Source organism: Natrix helvetica, assembly GCF_964273705.1.
Source record: "Natrix helvetica genome assembly, chromosome: 2".
Lineage (NCBI taxonomy): Eukaryota > Metazoa > Chordata > Lepidosauria > Squamata > Natricidae > Natrix > Natrix helvetica.
Genome location: NC_138552.1, coordinates 229,261,396 through 229,284,558, shown reverse-complemented (window position 1 = coordinate 229,284,558; position 23,163 = coordinate 229,261,396). Strand labels below are relative to the sequence as shown.

General features: G+C 39.0%; 1 protein-coding gene across 1 annotated transcript in view; it reads right to left on the bottom strand.

Moving 5' to 3' along the window:
- Positions 1-6,317, bottom strand: part of RSPH9 (radial spoke head component 9) — a 41,376-nt gene extending 35,059 nt beyond the window's left edge. Inside the window, exons 1-2 of the mRNA XM_081940801.1 lie at positions 6,005-6,317; positions 1,496-1,655 (exon numbers count right to left, since the gene is read on the bottom strand). Coding sequence (XP_081796927.1) covers positions 1,496-1,655; positions 6,005-6,231 — 387 coding nt within the window. The 5' untranslated portion in view covers positions 6,232-6,317. The remainder of the gene's footprint in view (positions 1-1,495; positions 1,656-6,004) is intronic.
- Between the last annotated feature and the right edge of the window lie 16,846 nt (positions 6,318-23,163).

Below are 23,163 nucleotides of genomic sequence, written 5' to 3'. Positions count from 1 at the left end.
GTCATCAGATACCGGGTTCATATTACCACATGTGGTGGACTTGTATTGAAGCTAAAAGATACTGGACTAAAATCCACATGTGATTGGAGAAAATGATACACAAACACATAGATCTTAAACCAGAGATCTTTTTACTCGGAATCATACCAGAAATTTACAACAAAGACTTAAAATATTTGATTGTAAACGTTTTAACAGCAGCTAGAATTGTATTTGCAAAAAACTGGAAAAATGAAATGATACCAAAACTGGAAGAAGTTATTTGAAAGATAATGGAGTGCGCTGAAATTAGCAAATTGACATTTGAAATTAGAGAACAAGAAGATGAGCAATTTTATAAAATATGGAATTTGTTTTATCAGTGGCTGGAAAAAAGAACCTGGACATGAAAAATGTTTTACTTATGTTTTAATTGAAGGAGAAAAGCGAGAATACAATAATGTTGTTAAATAGACTAATAATGATACAATGAAACACTGACATATATATGAATAATTTAGAATTTTTTGTTATAAAATGAAGGACAAAGATAATAATGAATTAATGTACATTTGATAGAGGATTGGGAATATAATATATAAGCCTAAGTGCATACTATAAAGATATCCTGTTGAAAATAGTGATAGATATATAAACATAAACACTTGGTAAATTCTTTTATACTGTAAAAATATTTAAAATGAGACAATGATTACATAAAGGTATGTTGTTATTAAGCAGACAATCAAGAATGTAAGAGAATTAAGTTTATTGAAAAGAAAGAAATATTAATCGTAATTGAATATATGCTGTACAATGAAAGTGAAGTTTTGGTTATATTGGATGGAAAATCTGTGATTGTATATGTAATCGAAAATACGGATGCAAAAACACTTGTAACCAAACGACATGCTGTATGCAATGGATGAAATTTTTTTAATGTTGTCTTTTATGTTTAAAAATTAAAAAAATGTGAGAAAAAAAAGATAGTTTCTCTGGATTTCTCTATGCTTTTCTATATATTTTTTTACTTTTTCTCCTCCCATTTTTTAAAAATAAGTTCTGGGGTCATCTCAAGCTTTAAGGTGGCCCTTGGACCTCTCTGTATCCCTCCCTTAAGGTTACTGTGGGAGAAAAGAATGGACAGAAAATTTAATCTGTTGGCTAAGCCTATGATACTGGTTTAATTTACAGGATGTTGATTCCTGTCTCAATGTCACTGAAACCAAATTCAAAATTAACATTTAATCTATAGCAAAATAAATGTAAAACATAGACAGCAATCTTAAGTACTGTAGTTCATTCTTGAGGCAGTGACAAATATCTGAAAAGTCAATGGGAATCCCACTTCTCTAACCAGGTTAGACAAAAGGATGAGACAGAAATGCACCAAAAGCAAATAATCATGATGAAAAGAAAATTATAACAACTTTTTTTAAAGAAAACACGCAAACAACAATAAAGAATATTCATAAACAATTATGTACAAATGTCAAACCATCACTCATTGACTTACTCCAATTTCTTCTTCATATGGTCTTTCACCTTCTTCTTTTTTCTCAGGGGATTCATACTCGTAAGACGGATCCCCTTGGAAACGTCCCTTTAATCCTGCACTCAGTGCAATCATTTCCTCTGAGGCAGGTGGCAGAAGACTCCAATCCACACAGTTCAAACTATCCACCCCACAAAAAAAACCAAATAGATTTAGTGTTACTAAACAAGTTTTTTTAAAAAAAACAGAACCTTTTCTTTATAGACATTCATGGGGTCTATCAAAAATCCCATTAAAATTGTCAAAGGAGCAACTGACAAGCAGAGTTGCAGTGGGGAATAGGACATCAGAAAAGACTTGGAATAGCATGAATGGCTCACAGATTGAATTTTAAGCCAAGCAATCCCAATTTCAACTGTAATGGTGCCATGAACCAAGTAGGTACATATTCTCATACACCGCACTCTTCATCATTTGCCATAAGAAGTATATTACGCTAATATTGTATTAGACCTTATGGTAGTTGTAGGGATTACAACTTCTTAGTATAAATTATGTCCTGTATAAGTATTTATTTTATTAACATGATTTATGTCTGTCTCAATCACATTCAATAATCACATAAAATCATTAAGATCAAAACTGTAACACTGAAAAGAACATTAAAGCTTTGTATTGAAACATTAATTTTATTTTAAATACTCCTCAAGTATTTAATTCTATATCTCTACCAATTCAATGAAGCTTTTATTTGGCTTTATTTATATAATACATTAACAAAATCAATCTTATTTTACTAAAAGCAACATTGCTAATTATTTTTGTTCTCTTTTTATAATCCACAAAGGTTCTTCCACAGAAATACCATATTGAATGTTTAAAAATGGGGGGGGAAATCACAGAAAGTCAGTCATTTCCTGTTAATTTGTTCAGTTTTTCTTGTTTCTTTTAACTTTTCTTCTGTTCCAATATTATGCAGACCTTAAGATTTCAACATTATGTAAACCTGTCTCTCTCCCCATCTTCTGCCTCACTTTCTTTTTTATAGTACCTTTTTAGACCTGACTAAATTATTTGGGGGGGGCGGGAATGAAATGATTATGCAAGCATGAACACATGGTAACTTACAAAGCACCCATTTAACCCTGGAAGAAAGATACAGACAGAGTGCTTCTTTGTATGGATTGCCACCCATTGCAAAACCCCAATCTGGGAGGATTTGCAGGATGCTTATATTTTGCCTGCTTTAAAAAATGAAGTGTTGACAAATTATGATTGTCACAATTTTGTTCATATTTGTCTAGTCTTAAAAAATAAATCATTCCTGATCATGGATTTTATATTTTTTGGCAGAATCCAATTCCTGGGTTGAGAACCCTATATTGTAATTTCACATTGCAGAGTAAATTGTATTGCTCTGCTGAGCCCACATTAACAGACATTTAAATAGTTTGATTATTTGTAAAATGGTCCTGATTCTTCCAAGATCAATAATAAAAACTGCTAATGAAAACCTGTCCCTGAAGAGAAGTTCAGTTTTGCATATAGGCATCATTAAAAAAGAAAGCTATTAATTCTAAATAGTTTCTTTTTAAATCATTTTAATTTAATTTTGTTTTATTTTTTTGTCCACTGGTTTCAGCTCTTTAGGATAGCAGGAGCTCCAGAAGTACACTATTGTTCCTATCAGCTAAAGGTAGTCCTGGACTTATGACCACAATTGAACCCCAAATTTATGTTGCTAAGTGAGACTATTTTTAAGTGAATTTTGTCCCATTTTATGACCTTTGTTGTCATAGCTGTAAGTGAATCACTTCAATTGTTAAATTAGTGACACGCTTGTTAAGTAAATCTGGTTTCCCCGCTGATTTTCCTTGTCAGAAGGTCGCAAAAGGTGCTCAAATGACCCTGGGACACTGCAACCATCATAAATATTAATCAGTTGCCAAGTATCTTAATTTTGATCACATAATCATGGGAATGCTGCAATGGCCATAAGTGTGAAGAATGGTCATAAGTTTTCAGTGCCATTGTAACTTTGAACAGTCACTAAGTGAACTGTTATAAACTGAGGATTACCTGTACTTGGCAATATTCTCTCCACCTGACAAGGCTCCTCTACCTGTTGGATAACCAGAACGTAAGAAATTCAACAGGTTCTGCTTCTTCTATCAAGGAATCAGCCTCTTGGAAACCCAGTACAAGTAGTCCTAGACTTCATTTAATAACTATTCAAAGTTACAACAGCACTGAAAAAAGTGACATGCCCTTTTTTCACACTTATGACTGTTGCAGCATCTCCAGGCACAGGATTTACATTTGGATGCTTGACAACTGACTTTTTGCAATGATGGTTGCAGTGTCTCAGAGTCAGGTGATCACTTTCTGCAACCTTCTGACAAGCAAAGTCAACGGGGAGACCAGATTCACTTAACAACAGTGTTACTAATTTAACAACTGCAGTGGTTCACTTAACACAGAAAGGTCATAAAATGGGGCAAAACTAATTTCTCACTCAGCAACATACATTTTGGGCTCAATTGTGGTCCTAATAAAGGAAAATATTTGTAACTCATGGTTGCAATGAGGGGTCTTTGGTGCTCTCTGAGCTTGCTTGTTTTCTTGCAGATGTTTCATTACCTTAACTCAGTGCTTCTCAATTATTTTCTGTCATGCCCCCCCTAGGAAGAAGAAAACATTTCGCCCCCCCCCCCCCCGCGCGACTGTAAATAGTATCATTTGTCTATAAAATTGTTATAAGTACACCTCTGCATAACATAGCACACCGGTCTTTCCTCGTCTCCCACCGTAGTCACATGCTTTCTTTCCTCTTTCCCTCTTACTTGTCTATCCTTCCTTCCACCCTCCCTTCCTCCTTCCCTTCCTTCCTGCCTCCCTTCCAGTTCCCTCCTTCCTCTTTCCCCCTGCCTGCCTGCCTTCTTTCCCTCCTGCTTATCTATGCTTTCTTCCTTCCTTGCACCTCCCTCCCTTCTGCCTGCCTGCCTTCTTTCCTCTTTCCCTATCCTCCTATCCTTCCTTTCTCCCTCCCTCCTTCCCTGCCTCCCTTCCAGTTCCATTCTTCCCTCCTTCCTTCTGCCTGCTTGCCTTCTTTCCTCTTTCCCTCCGGCGTGTCTGCTTTTCTTTCCTTCCTTCCACCTCCCTTCTGCCCTTCTTCCCTCCCTCCCTGCCAGCAGCTCCTCCAGCATCCCAGCTGGAAGCAGCAGCACAACAGTCGCCGTTACCAGGGGCGAAGGGGTGGCGGTGGCAAGATCGGGCGACCGCCGCCCCTTTGTCCCTTCCCCAACAGCGGCTGTTGCGCTTCCGCTTCCAGACGGAATGCTGGCGGTGGAGCTGCTGGCGGGGAGGCGAGCTACGCGGTGGCGAAGATGGGTGGTCCCATGCTTCCCTCCCTCCCACCCCCGCCCGAGCAGGCTTCTTGCACAGCTCCAACCAATGAAAATCCACAGTCCGAAGTGCTGCCACTTCCAGGCGGGATATATTATGCCTCGCCCACGCCTTCGCCGCCGTTGCACCCAGATGGAAAGGGAGCCTTCGCGCCCCCCTTTATGGAGCCTCGCGCCCCCCCAGGGGGGCGCGCCCCACTATTTGAGAACCGCTGCCTTAACTAGATAACATCATCAGTGTTAGTAAGGAGTGCTGTTTGCTCTCAGTTTATATTCTGTTTTCTTGCCTGTCTGTGTAGTTGGGGGCGGTCTTAAGAGATTATTTTTTTATGTTTGCTGATGGCTCTTTGGCAGTTCCTGATTGGGGTATTGCTAACTTGATTATTGGTTAATTTCAGACCAACAATCGAGTTAGCAATACCTAGTCAATTTGACTACCTTAATCAAGAAACAGCCAAATAAGCCATTAGTAAACAGCCCAACAGGACGTGATAGCTCAGTGGCTAAGACCCTGAGCTTGTTGATCAGAAAGGTCGGCAGTTTGACGGTTCGAATCCCGTGAGCTCCCATTACTTGCCCCAGCTTCTGCCAACCTAGCAATTCCAAAGCATATAAAAATGCAAGTAGAAAAATAGGGACCACCTTTGATGGGAAGCTTTTCGTGCGCCTTCGACGTTTAGTCATGCTGGCCACATGACCACGGAGACGTCTTCGGACAGTGCTGGCTCTTCAGCTTTGAAATGGAGATGAGCACTGCCTCCTAGAGTCGGGAACAACTAGCACATATGTGCGAGAGGAAGCTTTACCTTTAAACAGCCCAACCAAAGAATCCCTAAGACCACTCCCACGCACACAGACAAGCAAGACACCAGAATATAAACTGACAGCAAACTTCATTCCTTCACTCCTTACTAGCACTGATGATGTTACCAAGTTAAGATAATGAAACGTCTGCAAGAAAACAAGCAATCTGAGATCCCTCCATTGGGGTCGTAAGTCGAGGACGTACAGTGTTCAAGCGCGGGGAGCCTAAGCCCAACCCACTAGATCTCCACCAGATCCCCTGCTGTAGATCACCCCCGAGGTGGACAGGCATAGGGGTCCCCCAGCCGCGGCCGGCGCCCACCTGTAGAGGCGGCTTCTCAGCCCAGCCCTGTCTGGTCCCAAGCCCTCGGCGATATAGTAGGCTCCTCGGATGCCTTGGATGCGGCCCCAGAGGCGGACCTGCTCGAAACGGTAGTCCCTGCGCACCAGCAGCAGGGAGTTCCTCAAGGCGGCTCGCTTTTCCGGGCTCAAGCATATCCCGCTGCTGGCCACCAGGTCCAGCGCGTAAGGCAACGTCTCAGCATCCATCGCTGCCAGGCCTCAGGCTACCGACAAGGCCGGTTACGAGCGTCTCGTTGCCGAGCAACGGTCTCCGGGGCGCCGCCGCGTTTCTCCCGATTATCGCGAGATTTGAGCCCTGCCTGCGTTCCGGGATGCGCTCGAACCTTTTTCTGCCCTACTACGCGGGTCTTTGAGTTACCCACCTTCGTGCGTATAGTTTGCTGCAGGAGTTGATGCAACTTTTCCCTTCCTCCCCTTCCAGAAAGGGGAACAGGGTGGTTTGGGGCTCTTAATTCATTTTACCGTATTGTGCTTTTATTTGTATTCTTCTTTTCCTTCCTTCCTAGTACCTATCTCTTTCCACTTATGACTATAACCATGTTGCTTGTCTCTTTAAAATTTATATTGTTTCATTAGTTTCCTAGTATAATTTGATTGCTTATTAGTAACCTATGACTATCACTAAATGCTGTATCTTATGATTCTTGGTGAATGTATTCTATTTTATTTTTCTTTATGTAAACTGAGAGCATATGCACCAAAGACAAATTCCTTATGTATCCAATCACACTTGGCCAATAAAGAATTCTGTTCTGTTCTATTCTATTCTAAAAGTGATGAAAATCATGATGTTACCTGGCTTGAGTTGTTTTGGGAAAACGTAAAAAATGTAATCTTTCCAATGCAGTTAGAGGGTCACACACAATTTGAAATCTGCTTCCCGAATAACCCATATGAAGAAACTCTGGACACAGGTACACTTATGGGAGAATGTGCACACAAAACCAGATTTTATTGGCCAAGGGAGAGGCCCTGCCCAGAAGAAACTCCTTGCTATTTCCTCCTAAAAACAGAAATGCCACCTAAATGAGAATCTTTTTCTATATTATATAACTTTGAACCTCCAAATTTGGGAGAAGAACTTGAACAAATTTGTTATTACATAAGTTGCTTTGCACTAAACTATTATGCTATCAATTTAATTCCCACAGTGCTCTCCAGAAATGCTAGCAAGATGATACACTGTAGATGATACACTGGGGCTCCCCTTGAGATGCGCCCGAAGACTACAGCTAGTTCAGAATGCGGCCGCGCGGGCTATCACGGGGAGGACCAGATACTCCCATATAACACCATTCCTGCGCGAGCTGCACTGGCTGCCTGTGGTTTTTCGGGTGCGTTTCAAAGTGTTGGTTACCATCTTCAAAGCGCTTCATGGCACGGGACCTAGTTACCTGCGGGATCGCATCTCACCTCATATATCCCTGCGACCAATTCGCTCCCACAGGGAGGGACTCCTCCGGGTGCCATCCACTAAGCAGTGTCAACGGGCGGCGCCCAGGAGTAGAGCCTTCTCTGTGATGGGCCCAACCCTCTGGAATGACCTCCCCCCCCCCCCCCCGATATCAGAACTACTACCGACCTCCGCTCCTTCGGACAAAAACTTAAGACCCACCTGTTCCAATTAGCTGGCCTAGCTGATTTATAGTCCCACTTTCAACCTCCTGGCAAACATCTCATTTTGGGGTATTTTTAAGGGTAATTTTTAATTTTTTTATTCGAATTTTAATCCATTATTGTACAGTGTATATCCTACCTCCTCCGTCTATCTATGTATATCTATATTTTTGTATCCACATTGTTTTTAATATGACTGTACACCGCCCCGAGTCCTGTCAAGGAAAGGGCACGGTCTATAAATTAAAGTATTATTATTATTATTATTATTATTATTATTATTATTATTATTATTATTATTATTATTATTATTATTATTATTATTATTATTATTATTAGAAAAAGTATTTGTATTTTGCCTTTATTATTTTACAAATAATTCTAGGCAGTGATCATAAATCATTGAAAAGGTTAACAAAACCTAGCTAAAAGGCAACAGTTGGAGAACCTTGCCTACCACGTTATAAATCCAAGTCAGTGGTAGGATTGTGTTATTGGAATAAGCTTGCCAGATGATGACGACAACACAGTTACTTGGTAGGAAGAGTTGTGTCTTTGTTGGTGAATTATGTAATTCTCCTTCCATTTAAACTGTACAGTTGCAGTTATAAAAGTCTATTTTTCCGGGCATAATGTTGAAGCCTTATAGATTCCCATATATTATGTCTTAGCTGCCAAAAACAAAAGTTAAACTTATTCGACATTTTATGGCCATTTATTGTGCATGAATGATTCTGGAGGTTTCTAAATGTGCCACCACATATGACAAATTAGTCTATTGTTATCATGTAGTTTAAAATGAATATGAATTTGGCAGTAGTTGAGTGCCTTTCTGGAACTCAGACAAGAAAGGCAGAATAAGGACACAAACTATTTGATTTCATTTACTGGATTCTTCCCTTTAATCTCAATAAGAATTATAAGTTGGAGGTAAATTTCGGAGGGACTCTGACATCTGTACACAAAGCTGTTGGAAACAAATGTGGCTGAAGCCTTATATTTTGTCTTTTCATTATCTACTGACATATTTAGAAGTAAAAGAAATATTGCAATAATGTTATGCATTTGAAATGAGGAGGAGGAAGAAGTATTATGTATGTTCACCACCTTAAGTTACTTATAAAGCAATAAAGGTGGAATAAAAAAATTACATGTTTAGTGTCAGCAATATTATTCCTAGAAGAACTTTCCAGAACTTATTGGAAATGAATATAAAACAGAATCACCAACAGGATGTTTTGGGGAAGCTCAAATGTTTGGCTAAGGGCTTTACAAAATACTGGTTGCTTCACACCAACCAATACACATGCTGCCCATGATTTAGAAAGTATTAAAATATAGGACAGTCATACTTCAAAGTGATTTGGAAGATGTTATTTGGAATGCCTGTAAATACAATACTTCTCTGATGCTAATCAAAACAATGTGAGGAGTCCTCCGAAAATGAGGTGCTGAATGGCACATTGATCTTCTTCTCCTGCCAAAAGCCAGCTGATTTTGCCACCAAAGCTGTTTGTTTGGTGGCACACTCCCAAGTTCAAATGGGAGCAACTAGGAATGACCCAAGATGACCTTTGGATGACCGTGGACACATCTGAGAAGAAGAATCTTGACAGCCATTCAAGTCAGCTTTAAAAGTGCTACATAGCTGAATCCAAGGTTAGCAGCATATTTTGCTCACTTTGCTTGATATATCCAGGTGGAAGGTAGCCATTCATAAAGTTAACAAGATCAGTTAGCCTACCATATGGTCTTTTAAGCAAAGTCTTAGGTTACACTCTACATTTGTACCCTTAAAGACTCGAAGTACTATTGTATTGCTTTGTATTAACATTTTATATTATTCCAATAGTTTTAACTGGAAATGGAAATATGGGTGGTGCAAGATTATGGTAAGCAATAAATCCTTCATATTCTGTGTTAGCACATATCCTTATGGTGGGTTAGCACATATGCTTCTTTCAGCCAATCTGAGATGCTTAGTGTTTCATACAAACATACTTGTGGACACTAGTTAGGCATGAAATTCAAACAAAAAAAAATGTTTTGCATTAGTTGAATGTTGATACATATAACAAGACACACACATACACACAGAGGCAAATTTATTACCAAATAACAAATATATTCATAGGTTTGCCTCTAAAACATCTTGTTTTATGCTGAATTGTTTCTCTTTTAACAAATACTTTCAAAAAATGTTTTGCCCCGAAAACCTTGTATTATTCTGCATATCATTCCATTTCCAGTTTTTTAATTTGCCTTTCCATGAATAGCACTGATTGTCCTATTCATGTTAGTGGCTATAACCATCTACCTCATACCCTTAAAATACCTTAGCCAAGCCTGGATATAATTTCTGGATCAAAGAAATCCCTGTAGGAGTCAAACATCTAGGGAAAACATCACTAATACGTATGACCACCAGGTAATTAGAGCAGCTGAAAATTAAGCTCTTCTTAGGTTACTATCTCTTTCAACTTTATTTTCTTTAAAATTCTTGTCTATTCCACCATTTACAGTAGCCAACATCTATTTAAAAAAAAAAAAAACTCAATTTGCATTCCCACTCTAGTTTGAGCACTTTAAGTTTGTTCTTGCTATGAAGTAGAGATAAAAGTAAAAACCTGCAAAAGTAGGCCTGATTAAAAATAAGCATCTTACCAATCATTCCTGAAACTTCTAAATTTAAGCAGAGATCTGAATGTTGCATTGTCACTAGATTATAACCTAAGCCACCATCATCAAATTATCTTCTAGTTTGTTTAAGCAACAAATATCACCAAACATGATACAAATTAGGGGGTTGGAGACATATACATTTAATTCAGATTACACAAGTAATCCTGTCAATTAGCTCATAATGAGGAACCACAAGAGCTTTAAGATCTGAAAAAGATTTTTAACAGCTAATGGATTTATATCCTTGTTAATCTACAGCAAAACACAGTTTGTGTCTCTTGGGAAATACATTATAGATGAAGTAATAGGCTCCCCTAATGTGTTTTATATTGTGTTGAGAAATAATTTTTGCTAATATTCTTTTTTAATGACTGCGCTCTACAGGATTTTGTTTTGCTCTTCGCCCAGAGGCTGCTGTTAATAAAATAAGGATCGCCCATCTGTTTTGATTTTAAAGAGTGCCAATGAAGTATCTGCTTTTAAGTCACCCAGTTTCGGAAACTGAAGTGCTTTAACTTGCATCTTTACTTCCCTTTTATTTCTGAGCCATTGGCCTGAAACTGTAATATGTTACCACACACAGATTATGCTTCATTTTCCCAGGGGCAAAAAATAGTACTTTTTATCTCCTTCTGAGCTGAGAAAGCATTTGCTTTTTTCTGGCCAAAAGGAATCCAAGAAATTTATTATAAATACTTCAATCAATAAGGATTGGTGCATAATGCTCTTTCTAAAATTTGGCTCATGTATTGACATAGTGGGATTACTTTTCCCTAGCTAGGGACTTTTGGGATGTGACTTGGACTTTTAATTCCCAGAATCCCCAAGAAAACAGGACCTTGTAAAAATTATTTCATATGCCAGCTCATATACATTGGGAAGTTGAATAAATGACCCTATTTGTCATTTTATTTGAAATCTGGTGCAGCATGAAAAATCATGCCTTCTAGACTAGCATTTCTCGACTCAGCAATTTTAAGATGGGAGGGTTTCACCTGCCAAAAATCTCCAGTCAACATCAGCCCAAATGCTCCTGGGAGTTGAAGTCCACACATCTTAAAATTGCCAAAGTTGAGAAACATTGTTTCAAAGGAAAACTCTACGGTTCAGCAAATCTCAAACCTTGCAGCAAAAAACAAACAAAATAGAAGTACATGCTTATTAACTTTTTAACATAGCATGCCATGCAAATATAAACCCCATGTGATACTGCAGTGGAATTAGGGGTGGGGGGAGAATGTAGAATCCATCCAATTAAGTAGTTAAGATAATAATTCCTTATGAACAATACAATACAATACAATACAATACAATACAATACCAGAGTTGGAAGGGATCTTGAAGGTCTTCTAGTCCAACCCCTGCTTAGGTAGGAAACCCTATACTGTTTCAGACAAATGGCTATCCAACATCTTCTTAAAGACTTCCAGTGTTGGGGCATTCACAACTTCTTACTTTACTTTACTTTACTTTATTTCGTATTTCTAGACCGCCCCCTCTCCCAAAAGGGACTCGGGGCGGTGTACAGTCAGGCTAAAACACAGATAGGATGCATATCCTATCTGGAGGCAAGCTGTTCCACTGATTAATTGTTCTAACTGTCAGGAAATTTCTCCTAAGTTGCTTCTTTCCTTGATTAGTTTCCACCCATTGCTTCTTGTTCTACCCTCAGGTGCCTTGGAGAATAGTTTGACTCCCTCTTCTTTGTGGCAACCCCTGAGATATTGGAACACTGCTATCATGTCTCCCCTAGTCCTTCTTTTCATTAAACTAGACATACCCAGTTCCTGCAACGGTTCTTCATATGTTTTAGTCCCCAGTCCCCTAATCATCTTTGTTGCTCTTCTCTGCACTCTTTCTAGAGTCTCCACATCTTTTCTACATCGTGGCGACCAAAACTGAATGCAGTATTCCAAGTGTGGCTTTACCAAGGCAAAACAGTTTTCCATTGAACAATTGTGTCCGCCTACCTTGAAATCATGTGGTAGAACACACCTGTATAAATGTAATTATAAAACCACAGTATATCTACTTTAATATCACATAAGAAGTGCACTAATGACAACAAACTTTATTTTAAGAAGGTGGTGGGTGTTAGGTACTTACCAGCATAATGCAAGTGATTCACTTACCTTTCAAAACAGTCCCTGAAAAATTCGACAGCCATTTCTGATTGACCTGGGTGTTCTGCAACTTGTATTTGCAAACACCAGAATAACTGTTTTCACAATATGGAAACAATTAATGGCTCCTTTAACTCTTCTGCCAAAAGCAGTTATACCAGTTTAACATCTGGTATTTTGTTGGGAAAGGATGGTTTATCTTTGAAGTAAGAAACCCTTTTTGCACAGCTAAAGGTGGTGAACCCTGCTTGCTTCATTTTTCAGATTTTTAACCAATCGGTGAAAGGTTATATTAAAACCACATAATTCTAAATGGCTAAGATCCTGCCTGCAAGAAAATCTGGAAATGGAGCAAGAGTTACACAAAGATCTAAGACTTTGCTAGAAGCAGATTGCCAGGATAAGAGTTGAGCCTTCAGAAGTAAAATGCACTCTTCCAACTTGGCAACTTTCAGATGTTTGGGGACTGCAACATCCAATCATTAAGGAAACCAAACATGTGAAGCAATTCCTTGGCTCAATTTTTTGGGGTGCATGAATGCAGACCACTTAAAGAGCTAGTAATGGGAAATTCACTATTCCATTTGACTCAATGTGGCAATTCTTATATCAGTTGCATGTGTGAGGGGCTTGTGAGGTACTCATGTTTTCTGTCGTCCATTGGCATTCAAATATTTTCAGTGTGATCCTTGATTCCTCAATATTTTTTGCTTTTTGTTGAAATTAGGAAAAATCGGGTATGTAGGTAGCCAAAAGTTAATGTGGGCAGTCTCATAATGGCAGAGGTTTGGGAATCTGCATAACTGGCGAGATACTATACAAAAAACAATCTTATTAGCCTTTGCTCTCTGGTTGACAAGAACAACAGCAAAGTTTTAAAAGGAATAGAGTAGAAAATGTCAAAATTCCATTTCCTTCAAAGTAACACTGTTAGTTTAGCACAAGAAGAATGAGGCCTTTCCTCTGGCAGTGACAAAGAAGCTTGATAAAATTATTAGAAATTGAATGGGTGAAATATGTGTGGATAGATTCATAACCCTATCTATTAAGTAACGTCATCTTGTGAGATTCAGAAACAGTGGTTCCAGCTTTCTGAAATGAGAGTTCAAACCACTCCCACTTTAATTTTTCACAAATCATTGAATATCTGGTGATTCTGATTGTGTTAAGCCAATTTTAGGAATTGGTTTGGGTGTTTTTTTATCCTTTTGTGTTCTGGGGTCAGTCTTCTGCTTGATTGTATTCTTTTCCTTTAGTTTGTTGTTTATTTTTCATTGTATTTTAATTAATTTAATTTTTCTGTGAAGTGCCCAGGGTTATTTTAAAGATGAGTGATCTCAAAATCATAAAATTTAATGTAATTTAACGAAGAGAAGCCACCTTCCATCCAGGATAATGACATTTCCCCCATGTAACTTTGATACTGCTCCCAGGTTTATATTATTTATTTAATCAATTTATGTGGCCATCCAAGTAATAAATTGCACTTTTGATTGTGGCTAACCCACAATTAAATATTCCAACTGTTGCAGCCAGGGGCATCCAACACTCTGGCCCAAATGCCCAGAAGGAAAGGTAGGTCTTTGAGGTTTTATGGTTGACCAATAAAGTCAAGAATATCCAAATAGCAGGGGGTATGCTGCTTCAAAAAGAATGTGCCATGGCAGACAAGGCAAACCCTTGAGTCTTGACACTATTTTATAGAAGGGACCTAGAGCAAGCCCATCCTCTCAGATCTCATAGGATGGACAGATAAAGCAAGCCTGTCCTGTGTATAAGGGCTTTATAGGTGGCAACCATGAATTGCATCTGGAAGCCTATTACTAGTAGAAACCAGTGATGCAATGATATGCCCCTAATTCTCCATGGTGCTGCGGTTTGGATTAGTTGCAGCTTCTGAATAATCTTCAGATATGATGCTCTTAATAATCTTTTCTGGAAGTTCTGTGTAGAGCATATTGCAAAAGAATGATAAGAGACTATATATAGCTCAAGGGTGAATTGGGAAGTTTTTTTGTCCTCCCTGAGCTTAGTTGTTTACCTACAGATGTTACCTAGGTGGGTAATGAAATATCTGCAAACAAACAACTGAGCTTAGAAAGCATCAAGGGGATAACAATCTTGAACTCTTCCCAGTAACTAAGTCCGAAGCACCACAGCTGGAGTCCAACTCAAATTGGATCCAAGCAACTTTATCCAACAGATATCTCAAATAATATTGATAACAGTCTACAGATGTTCTTCTGAACCCTCCCTATCCTGGAGGCACCAGATCATCTTAAGCAGGACCACCAGCCAGCTATCTGCAGATATGAGAAGGGTGGAAAAATAATTGCATTTTTCTGCCCTTCATCTTGCTGTCCAGAGTAATCCTTAGTAAAGGCTTTTACCCATGTTCAAGTTTGTTCTCTCTTTTTTTCTCTTCCAGCAGCCTTCCAAGTGTCTCTTCTGCTGCTTCATCTCCCATAGTTCCTTTGACAACTAGGGGCCTTCCAGCATCCACAAACAGAGTGACTCTGCACAGGCATGATCCAGATCCATCCAAGGCTCTTGTTGGCCCCTCTCCAGTTTAATTTTAGATGCGATATATTTCTCTACTACTTTCTTTATAGGGATTTGGTTTTTTTAGCTCAGCCGAGGTTTAATAAAATTAGCTTTTAAAAGCCAGTTTTCAAATGTGAAAAATTTTCTCCTTGATGAGAAAACATCCTTTGCCCAGCCCTCTTTTTTTGTTGTTATTGTTTTGTTTCTCTACAGCTCATACTTGGTATCCTCACATTGGTCCACTGAACAGGTGACACTTTTGCTTCTTACCCTCATGGTAACCAGCCTTGTTTTTCTGAAATACAATACAATACAATACAATACAATACAATACAATACAATACAATAGTAGAGTTGGAAGGGACCTTGGAGGCCTTCTAGTCCAACCCCCTGCCTAGGCAGGAAACCCAATACAATACAATAGTTGCTGAGGATAAAGCCAAGGATGAGGAGAAGGGAATGGAGTGCGAAGTGGATGCCAAATTTTGGCCCCTCCATTAGTTGGAGGGCTTGATGGTCATCTCTCCAGACTTTTCCACATATTAAGCTAACTGCAGCAAGGGCAATCAAGGTATCATTTCAAAATTATTAAGGAGCTAAATAGTAGTGGGGTAGAAATACCTTAATCAAAACCTCTGCCAGAGAGAATCTGATAATTCCACTTTCACAAAATATTTCTAAAAGATTTGAATAGGAAAATTTGCTTTCTATAGCACATCTTCCTGGAAGAGCACATTGGGTCTATTTCAGACAAGATGAGATTTCTGGTCATACTTTTACAATGGTATCATTATACTAAATCTGTTAATCTGGTAGCCTGAGCCAATGGCAACCATACTGGAAGGCTAGCTGGCTCTGTCCTCTTTTAAATCCTTCTTTGTAAACATCCCTTTGCATTTTTAAACATTTCTTTGTCCTTATAAGAATGTCAGGCAGAACCCTGCTTTTAGGGGAAGATGGCATCCAGGAGGTTCCAGGTTGTAATTTAAATCTTTTTCTTTCAAATCTTTCAAGGATTTCATTGATAATCAAGTGGAAAAAAATTTCTTTTATTTTCCATTGTTCCAAACGGTGATTTACTGATGTAGTGGGGGGTTTTGGGGGGGAGGGGGGAGGGAAAGTGAAATGGTTTGCTCTTTTTAAGTCTGAGGAATTAATCTCTTTTTCTTTTCTTTCTTATTAACTGCTTCATCTTCCTAGCTTCTTATTTCTTCAGGTCATTGACCTTTTAAAACACATCTGGATAGCCAGAAGGAGCCATTTCTAATTCCCTGTGTACTGAGAACAGATGTGGAGAGTACTAGAGAGACAATTTATATGGACTGAATGTTTCATTGGGATAATGAAAATGTGGTAAGTTAAAGGGTTTAGAGAGGACAATTGAGATAACAGCTTTCTGGAAATTCAGAGCAGGGCAATATGCATTTGGAAAGAATTTGGCTAGGGAAAAAACCCTTAGTAAATACTGCCCTCTTGCTCCCAAAGTTGAACTGGATCCTACTCATGTTCATTTCTTATAATGAATCTGTTATTTTTAAATGTGCCATTTCCTTAAACAAATCTCATTTGCTTCCACTAATTCTTAAAGATGTAGAAAATCAGTTAATTGTACCAGACAGGTGTGTATGTGTTTTAATCCAGAAGGAAATGAGACCAAATGGTGTTCCTAAGTGAATACTTATTTATCAGTTACTAAATTGCCATACAAACATAATTTGACAGATAAATATATGCAATTAATCTGGGCAGAATTATAATAATAATATACAGTAATTATAATTCTATAATTATTAGAACTATAACTATATCCTGACATAGCTTGGCCCTCCCTTTCATATGCGGGAAAGATCTATTTTGGATAGTCCAAAGCATAAAACATTGTTTAGTAAAGGATACGTTATTCCACACACAACACACAAGCATACATTATGTAAGTACATTCCATAGTTCTTGTTCCTTTTTGCATGAAGTGTAGAATAGTCTTAAAATTCTGCCAAAGGAGAAGCTGCAACATGAAATTAGGTTCAGATGCCTACTGTTAAGTTGATGCCATCACGGAACATTTACTACTGTTCTATGGCCAGTTTCTTCTTGTTGCAATCATAAGATTTTTGGCAAACAGCATATTCAACATTTGCTGCAAGCAAAGTTCATAACATAGGAGTAATCTGCACAGCCATTGGAAAGTGTGCTTGGCTCACCCCGCCTAACATCTCCTGATGTCCTGCCATGGCAGAGATGGCATAATTGCATTTCAAAAGTCCAAATGACAATCATCAAGGAGATATGTCATCATGATAAACAGAGAAGAGGCATGCAATGTACTTTCTTTTCTTTTTTTACTTTCTCATGGTGGAATTGATATTTATTTTGGCACAAAGCTGATGGGTGGGCAAATATTTATGGCCTGAGATCATTGCGATCTGTTGATCAGGAACAGCAAACGCAGCAAGCTGAGTCTGCCAGCTTGCTCTCTTCTGTAGCATTCTGATAACCTTAAATAGTAAGAACAACCCATCTGAGCTCCATGAACAATGAACACTCACTGGAAATGATAAAAGTTGTAATATATTCTATACTTACTCAAAGGATGCAGTTGTTTGAAGCTGATCTGCTCTTTGAATTTTGCTATAGATTCAGTGCTGTAAAGTATTTAAATACTACAGAGCATGTGATACCTGAAATGAAACATTTCCCAGTTCATCCCAGTATGTGATGTTCTTGGCTTGCAGATTGGTCCCATTTACTAGAGAAACTAGTTCACTTACAGCAGAGGTGTCAGACTCATCGACACAACGGCATCATGTGATATATCAGGACTTTTCCCCCCTTCTCTAAACCGGCTGTGAACATGGCCAGCACGTGACACATCCAGCCTGCGGGCCAGAAGTTTGATAGCCTTGACTTACAGGATGAGCTGTGGTGGCGCAGTGGTTAGAATGCAATACCGCAGGCTACTTCTGCTGATCATCAGCTGCCAGCAGTTTGGCAGTTCAATTCTCACTGGCTCAAGGATGACTCAGCCTTCCATCTTCACGAGGTTGGTAAAATAAGGATTGTTGGGGGCAATATGCTGACTTTGTAAACTGCTTAGAGAGGGATGTAAAATGCTGTGAAGCTGTATATAAGTCTAATTGCTATTGCTATTAGTACTACTCTGTGAAAATGCAATTGCACAAGTATCTAGGTTGCCAAGCTCCAGCTATGTCAACTTGCAAATACTGAAATCTTGAAAGATTTAAATTTGAAAAAGAAAAAGGTTGTGGGGGCTTTATATGATGGAAGATCATCAAAACTATTAAAGTAATGGAGTCTGGGTCATTAAATAGAAGAACATTTATACAGTCACTGACTGACAGCTCACATCAAGTCTGCATATTAAATAGTTGAAGGCATCTCAAGATACCGAGAAATAATGGTTTCTCTTTTTGCTCTAGACACATATCTTGCTAATAAGAAGAGTATCTAATGAGTATGGTACAAAAGTATATATGGCTATTATAAATCGGATTAATAATTATGCTTTAAAAAGAACAAAAAGATTGGAATGGGCATATCTTTTGCCAAAATAAATTATTTTTTCAGAGTAAGTCACCAGATTTGTTCTGTTCTTATTACAAATAAAGAAAAAAACACCCAGGAGATTCACACAACTTTGTTTTTCCCTCTACCAGTGTCTCCCAATGTACCAGGGACAAAATACATAATATACATGACTTTCTATCATATTGCCCATTTCTTTAATACTGTACACATTACGGGCCACTGTGGAAGTACATAAATGATGAGAAGGGAACAAAGCAAGGAAGATCATTTTGAGCCATTTAGGGACAGCTACTGGCTGGCCTTTATACAGAGACGTAGAAGCAATCCCAGGGAAAATAAAGGGAAACCAGTGCCATTTTTAAGTTTAAAAAAATAGAATTTTACATGCTGTTGTGAAATTGATTGCCTTAAGATAAGAAAAAGAAAAGGCAAAGAAAAGAAATGGGTGGTCCACTATCAGTTTTGGGACCACATCGGCTTAATGAATGCTTCTGATTGTTGTCTTGCCTGGACTAAAAGTAGAAAGTAAAAAAACAATTGAAGAAGAGATAGGTACAGCGCAGTCCTAGAATGGGAGTGGTGGCTGGCCTGTTTATTTTTGCTTGGCAAGTGCTGCAAGTCTACATAGGATCTTTGCCTGCGGGCTGTTTTCTTGGAACAAGTGGTTACACGTCTCCACATGAATTGACCATGTCCTGTTTATAATGACCTCTTAAAATGAAACGTAGAAGCTGTTGATATTAGAGATAGGAAGAAGATGTGCCCTAGACTAACAAACACTATTCCCTGTGTACAAAAACCACTGATGAGTGGACCAGATAACCTCATCTGCTTCCAAATAGGAGCTTCTGAGGGTCAAGTGAAAAGATATCCACAAGTTGATCTCCACTATTCTAAATGGCAAATGGGAAACACAGGGACAGGAATAAAATAAAATAAAAAAGCTCAGCTCGCTTTGTATGTGTGTAATAGTGTCTTTTCCCTCACCAAAGATCTGTGCTTCAAGTTTCATTCTACAACAGCCATAAGGAAAATTGCTCTCTTGCCAAGGCAACCCCTAACTATGAGAGACCATCTTGGTGAAATAATATCCTCCCAGGATCACACAGTCCCTGGCAATTAAACTCATAGTTAATCATAGTATGATTAAAGTCAGCTGAATCAGACAAAGGCTTTGCTTTACCAGGCATGTGAAAAGGACAGTGGAAGGGGGATTTCTCATGGATCTCTTTTTTCTAGGCAGGCTTCTTCTACCTTATCTCACTGGAGCAGGATCCATATTGAAGATCCACCCACCCACCCACCCACTCATTCCTGTTATTTAATTATTTATATACAGCTCTCCAGAGAAGCCATTTGTTTTTGTGACATCGTTCTGTTGCATAACAAAAAGAGGGCGGGGAGCGCGGGAGGAGAAGGTATTTGTAAAGCCAGATGGGCTAATTCTCAGAAAAGAATTCCTAAAGGGATTAGCTCCAGGGTTCAGGAGGAGTGAGATTTCACCCGAGTTTCTTCCATTGGTCACACATAAAGGCAAGGGCCAATGTCATAGATACTGCTACATATTTGTCTTTCATAGGACAAACCTCGTCATTATGGGAAGTGAGGCCATATTTTATGGGCATAATGCGGGGAGGGGAACCCCAATGTGATCATTGCTTAATTAACTGGTTGTTGTTATATTTGGAATACGCTTTTCCATGGGCCACATTAAATTTCCTGGCTTTTGAGTACTATGTCTCTATCTAACAGATGCTCTTTGTTAGTATTTAGCAACAGCAATAGCACTTAGACTTATATAGCACTTCATACTCCTTTACAGCCCTCCATGAGCAGTTTAGAATGTCAACTTATTGCCCGCAACAATCTTGCTCCTCATTTTACCAACCTTGGAAGGATGGAAGGATGAGTCCACTATGAGGCGGTCAGGATCAAACTACTGGAAGTAAGAAGAATTAGCCTGCAATACTGCATTCTAACCACTGTGCCACCAGGGCTCTTTTGACCTCAAGCCAGTCCTTCTTTCTCTCATTTTTATTTTATGAGCGTCTTTATTATCTTTTTCAAGTGTCCTCCATTTCCCTTTGCAGCAACTTCCCTCTCAAAGTCAGGACTGGCAGCAAGCTCTTCTTCTGCTTGCAAATGTAGAGAGTTATTTCCCTTCTTTTGTCCCAGATCTTCTGACTATTTCTATATCTTCATCCATCAAAAGCATTATCGAACAAACAACTAAATCAGCAGCAAAACCAGTGTCCTGCTGACAGGACGTCAGAGGGCCCTTTTTTCTCCTTCCTTGATACTTTTAAATGCATCTGATTGGTCCCTGGAGCCTGATCTAGCATGACTCTTTTTATAACTCATGGTTTTCATGTTGACTTATCTAAGAATAAGTATCATTAGAGCAGTGGTGGGTTCCTACCGGTTCGGCCAAGCCGGTAGTGGTTTGGTGGCCTGGGTCACTGGAACCGGCAGCGACTCAGGCCTGCCACGCCCCTGAACCAGTTCTCCGGGCGTTCCATAGGTGGCGCCATCTTGTTTTTCAGTTCTGTGCATGCGCAGCACAATTTTAAAAGCACTGCGCATGTGCACGCATGGCGCCCACACGAGCAAACCGGCAGTAGTGCCTGCCGGAACCCACCTCTGCATTAGAGAAACTGAGACTGTCTTCTAAACTGACCCGTGTAAGATTGTATTATCTACTTTCTAGACCAGCAGTGTCAAACTCGCACCATCTCACTGTCATAACGGGACGTATCACGACTTTTTTCCCCTTTGTTAAATTGGGGGTGGGGATGGCCAGCGTGTGATGTATCCAGCCAACCGGCTGCGAGTTTGGCACCCCTGTTCTAGACTTTAAGAGGGTAAAAATGAAAATATAAAATGGTAATTGAGTAGGCTTAAACATTCTAAATAGATTTTCTTTGGAGGAGGAATGGGATGAAGGCAGAGAGAGAAAACTAAATCACCCTACACTATCCTTGTAGTAGACATTACAGACATTAGGCATAGCTGCTTAGTTGTAAAGGTGTGGTTCTTAGCTAAAAGGTTTTTTTAAAGACTTTCCAAAGGACACGCTGACTGGGATTTTGGGAGTTGCAATCCCAATATATCTGGACAATGGTGAAGGCCAGTAGAGTCCAAACTGCATTAGATGGCTTCCAGATCCAATTTAGAAGGAAGCACATGTTAATAGTCCTACATTCTGACAATATACTTTGGCAATAACTGTGTCTGGACTACATGAAACCATCCCGTGAGGATACTCTTTTGCACACCAGGAAGGAGCATCTGTGAACTGGAAAAGCTCTTTTGTCTTAGAAGCTGATATTCCTTCTTGCCTCTTGGGACTGTGAAGCCTGCCAGTTTGCTTTTCTAGTTGGATAGCCAGAGACATTTATGCAATTCTCCAGACCTTGTGACAATGCATCAACTTGCCCTTTCCATTTCTACTAACACCAAATAACCCTTGAGTAGCAGAAGAATAGATGTAATAGGGTAACTACATGTATTTATTTAGTAGAGTGTCACAGCCCTGAATTCTCCAGCTCAGCTGAGAAATATTTCTTGTAAGCGGAACTCTTTACTTATACTAAAGTTCTATTGATGTAAAAATTCTCGTTGATGTATCCATAGAGAAATGGGACATTTGGCACCAGGCAAGTGTAAACAGGGAGAATACCTACTATATACAGATAGTCCTCGACTTACAACCATAATTGAGCCCAAAATGTTCTGTTGTTAAGTGAGACATTTGTTAAGAGAGGTTTGCCCCATTTTACGACATATCTTGCCATAGTTTTTAACTGAATCACGGCAGTTAATTATTTAGTAACATGGTTGTTAAGTGAATCTGGCTTCCCCATTGATTTTGCTTGCCAAATGGTTGCAAAAGGGGATGATGTGACCTTTGTACCTGGCAACAGTCATAAGTATGAACAAGTTGCCAAGTACCTACATTTTGATTACATGATCACTGGGCTGCTACAAAGGTCGTAAGTGTGAAAAATGCTTGTAAGTTCCTTTTTTCAGTGCCATTGAACAGTCACTAAATGAACTGTTGTAAGTCAAGGATACTTGTACAAATATTCGGTCAAATCATTGTGATGTTTGGCCCTACATGTGCAGCACATAGTGTGCTTTCCAATCCAAAATATTGTTGCAAAGGTCTTTTTAAACACTTCTTTCTGCTGATTATGAATTCCATCTGCTACAAGTAGTATGTTACCATTATGTTACCATCGTGGCTTTAAATAAGGTAATGAGCAGAAGTTCGTGGGAAGTGAAAAATCATTAGGGAATAAATGAATTGAGGAAGGGACTGGGTGTAAGAAGAAGAAATAAGTGAATTTGGAAAATCTGAATACAAAGCAAAGAATTAAAGGCAATCCTCACCTTATGACCACACTTGAGGCCAAAATTTCTGTTGGTAAGCAAGACAGTTTTTAAGTGAGTTTTGTTCCATTTTATGATCTTTCTTGCCCCAGTTGTTAAGTGAATCACTGCAGTTGTTAAGTTAGTAACATGATTGTTAAGTGAAGCTGGCTTCCCCCTTTATTTTGTTGACAAAAGGTTGCAAAAGGTGATCACATGATTCCAGGACACTACA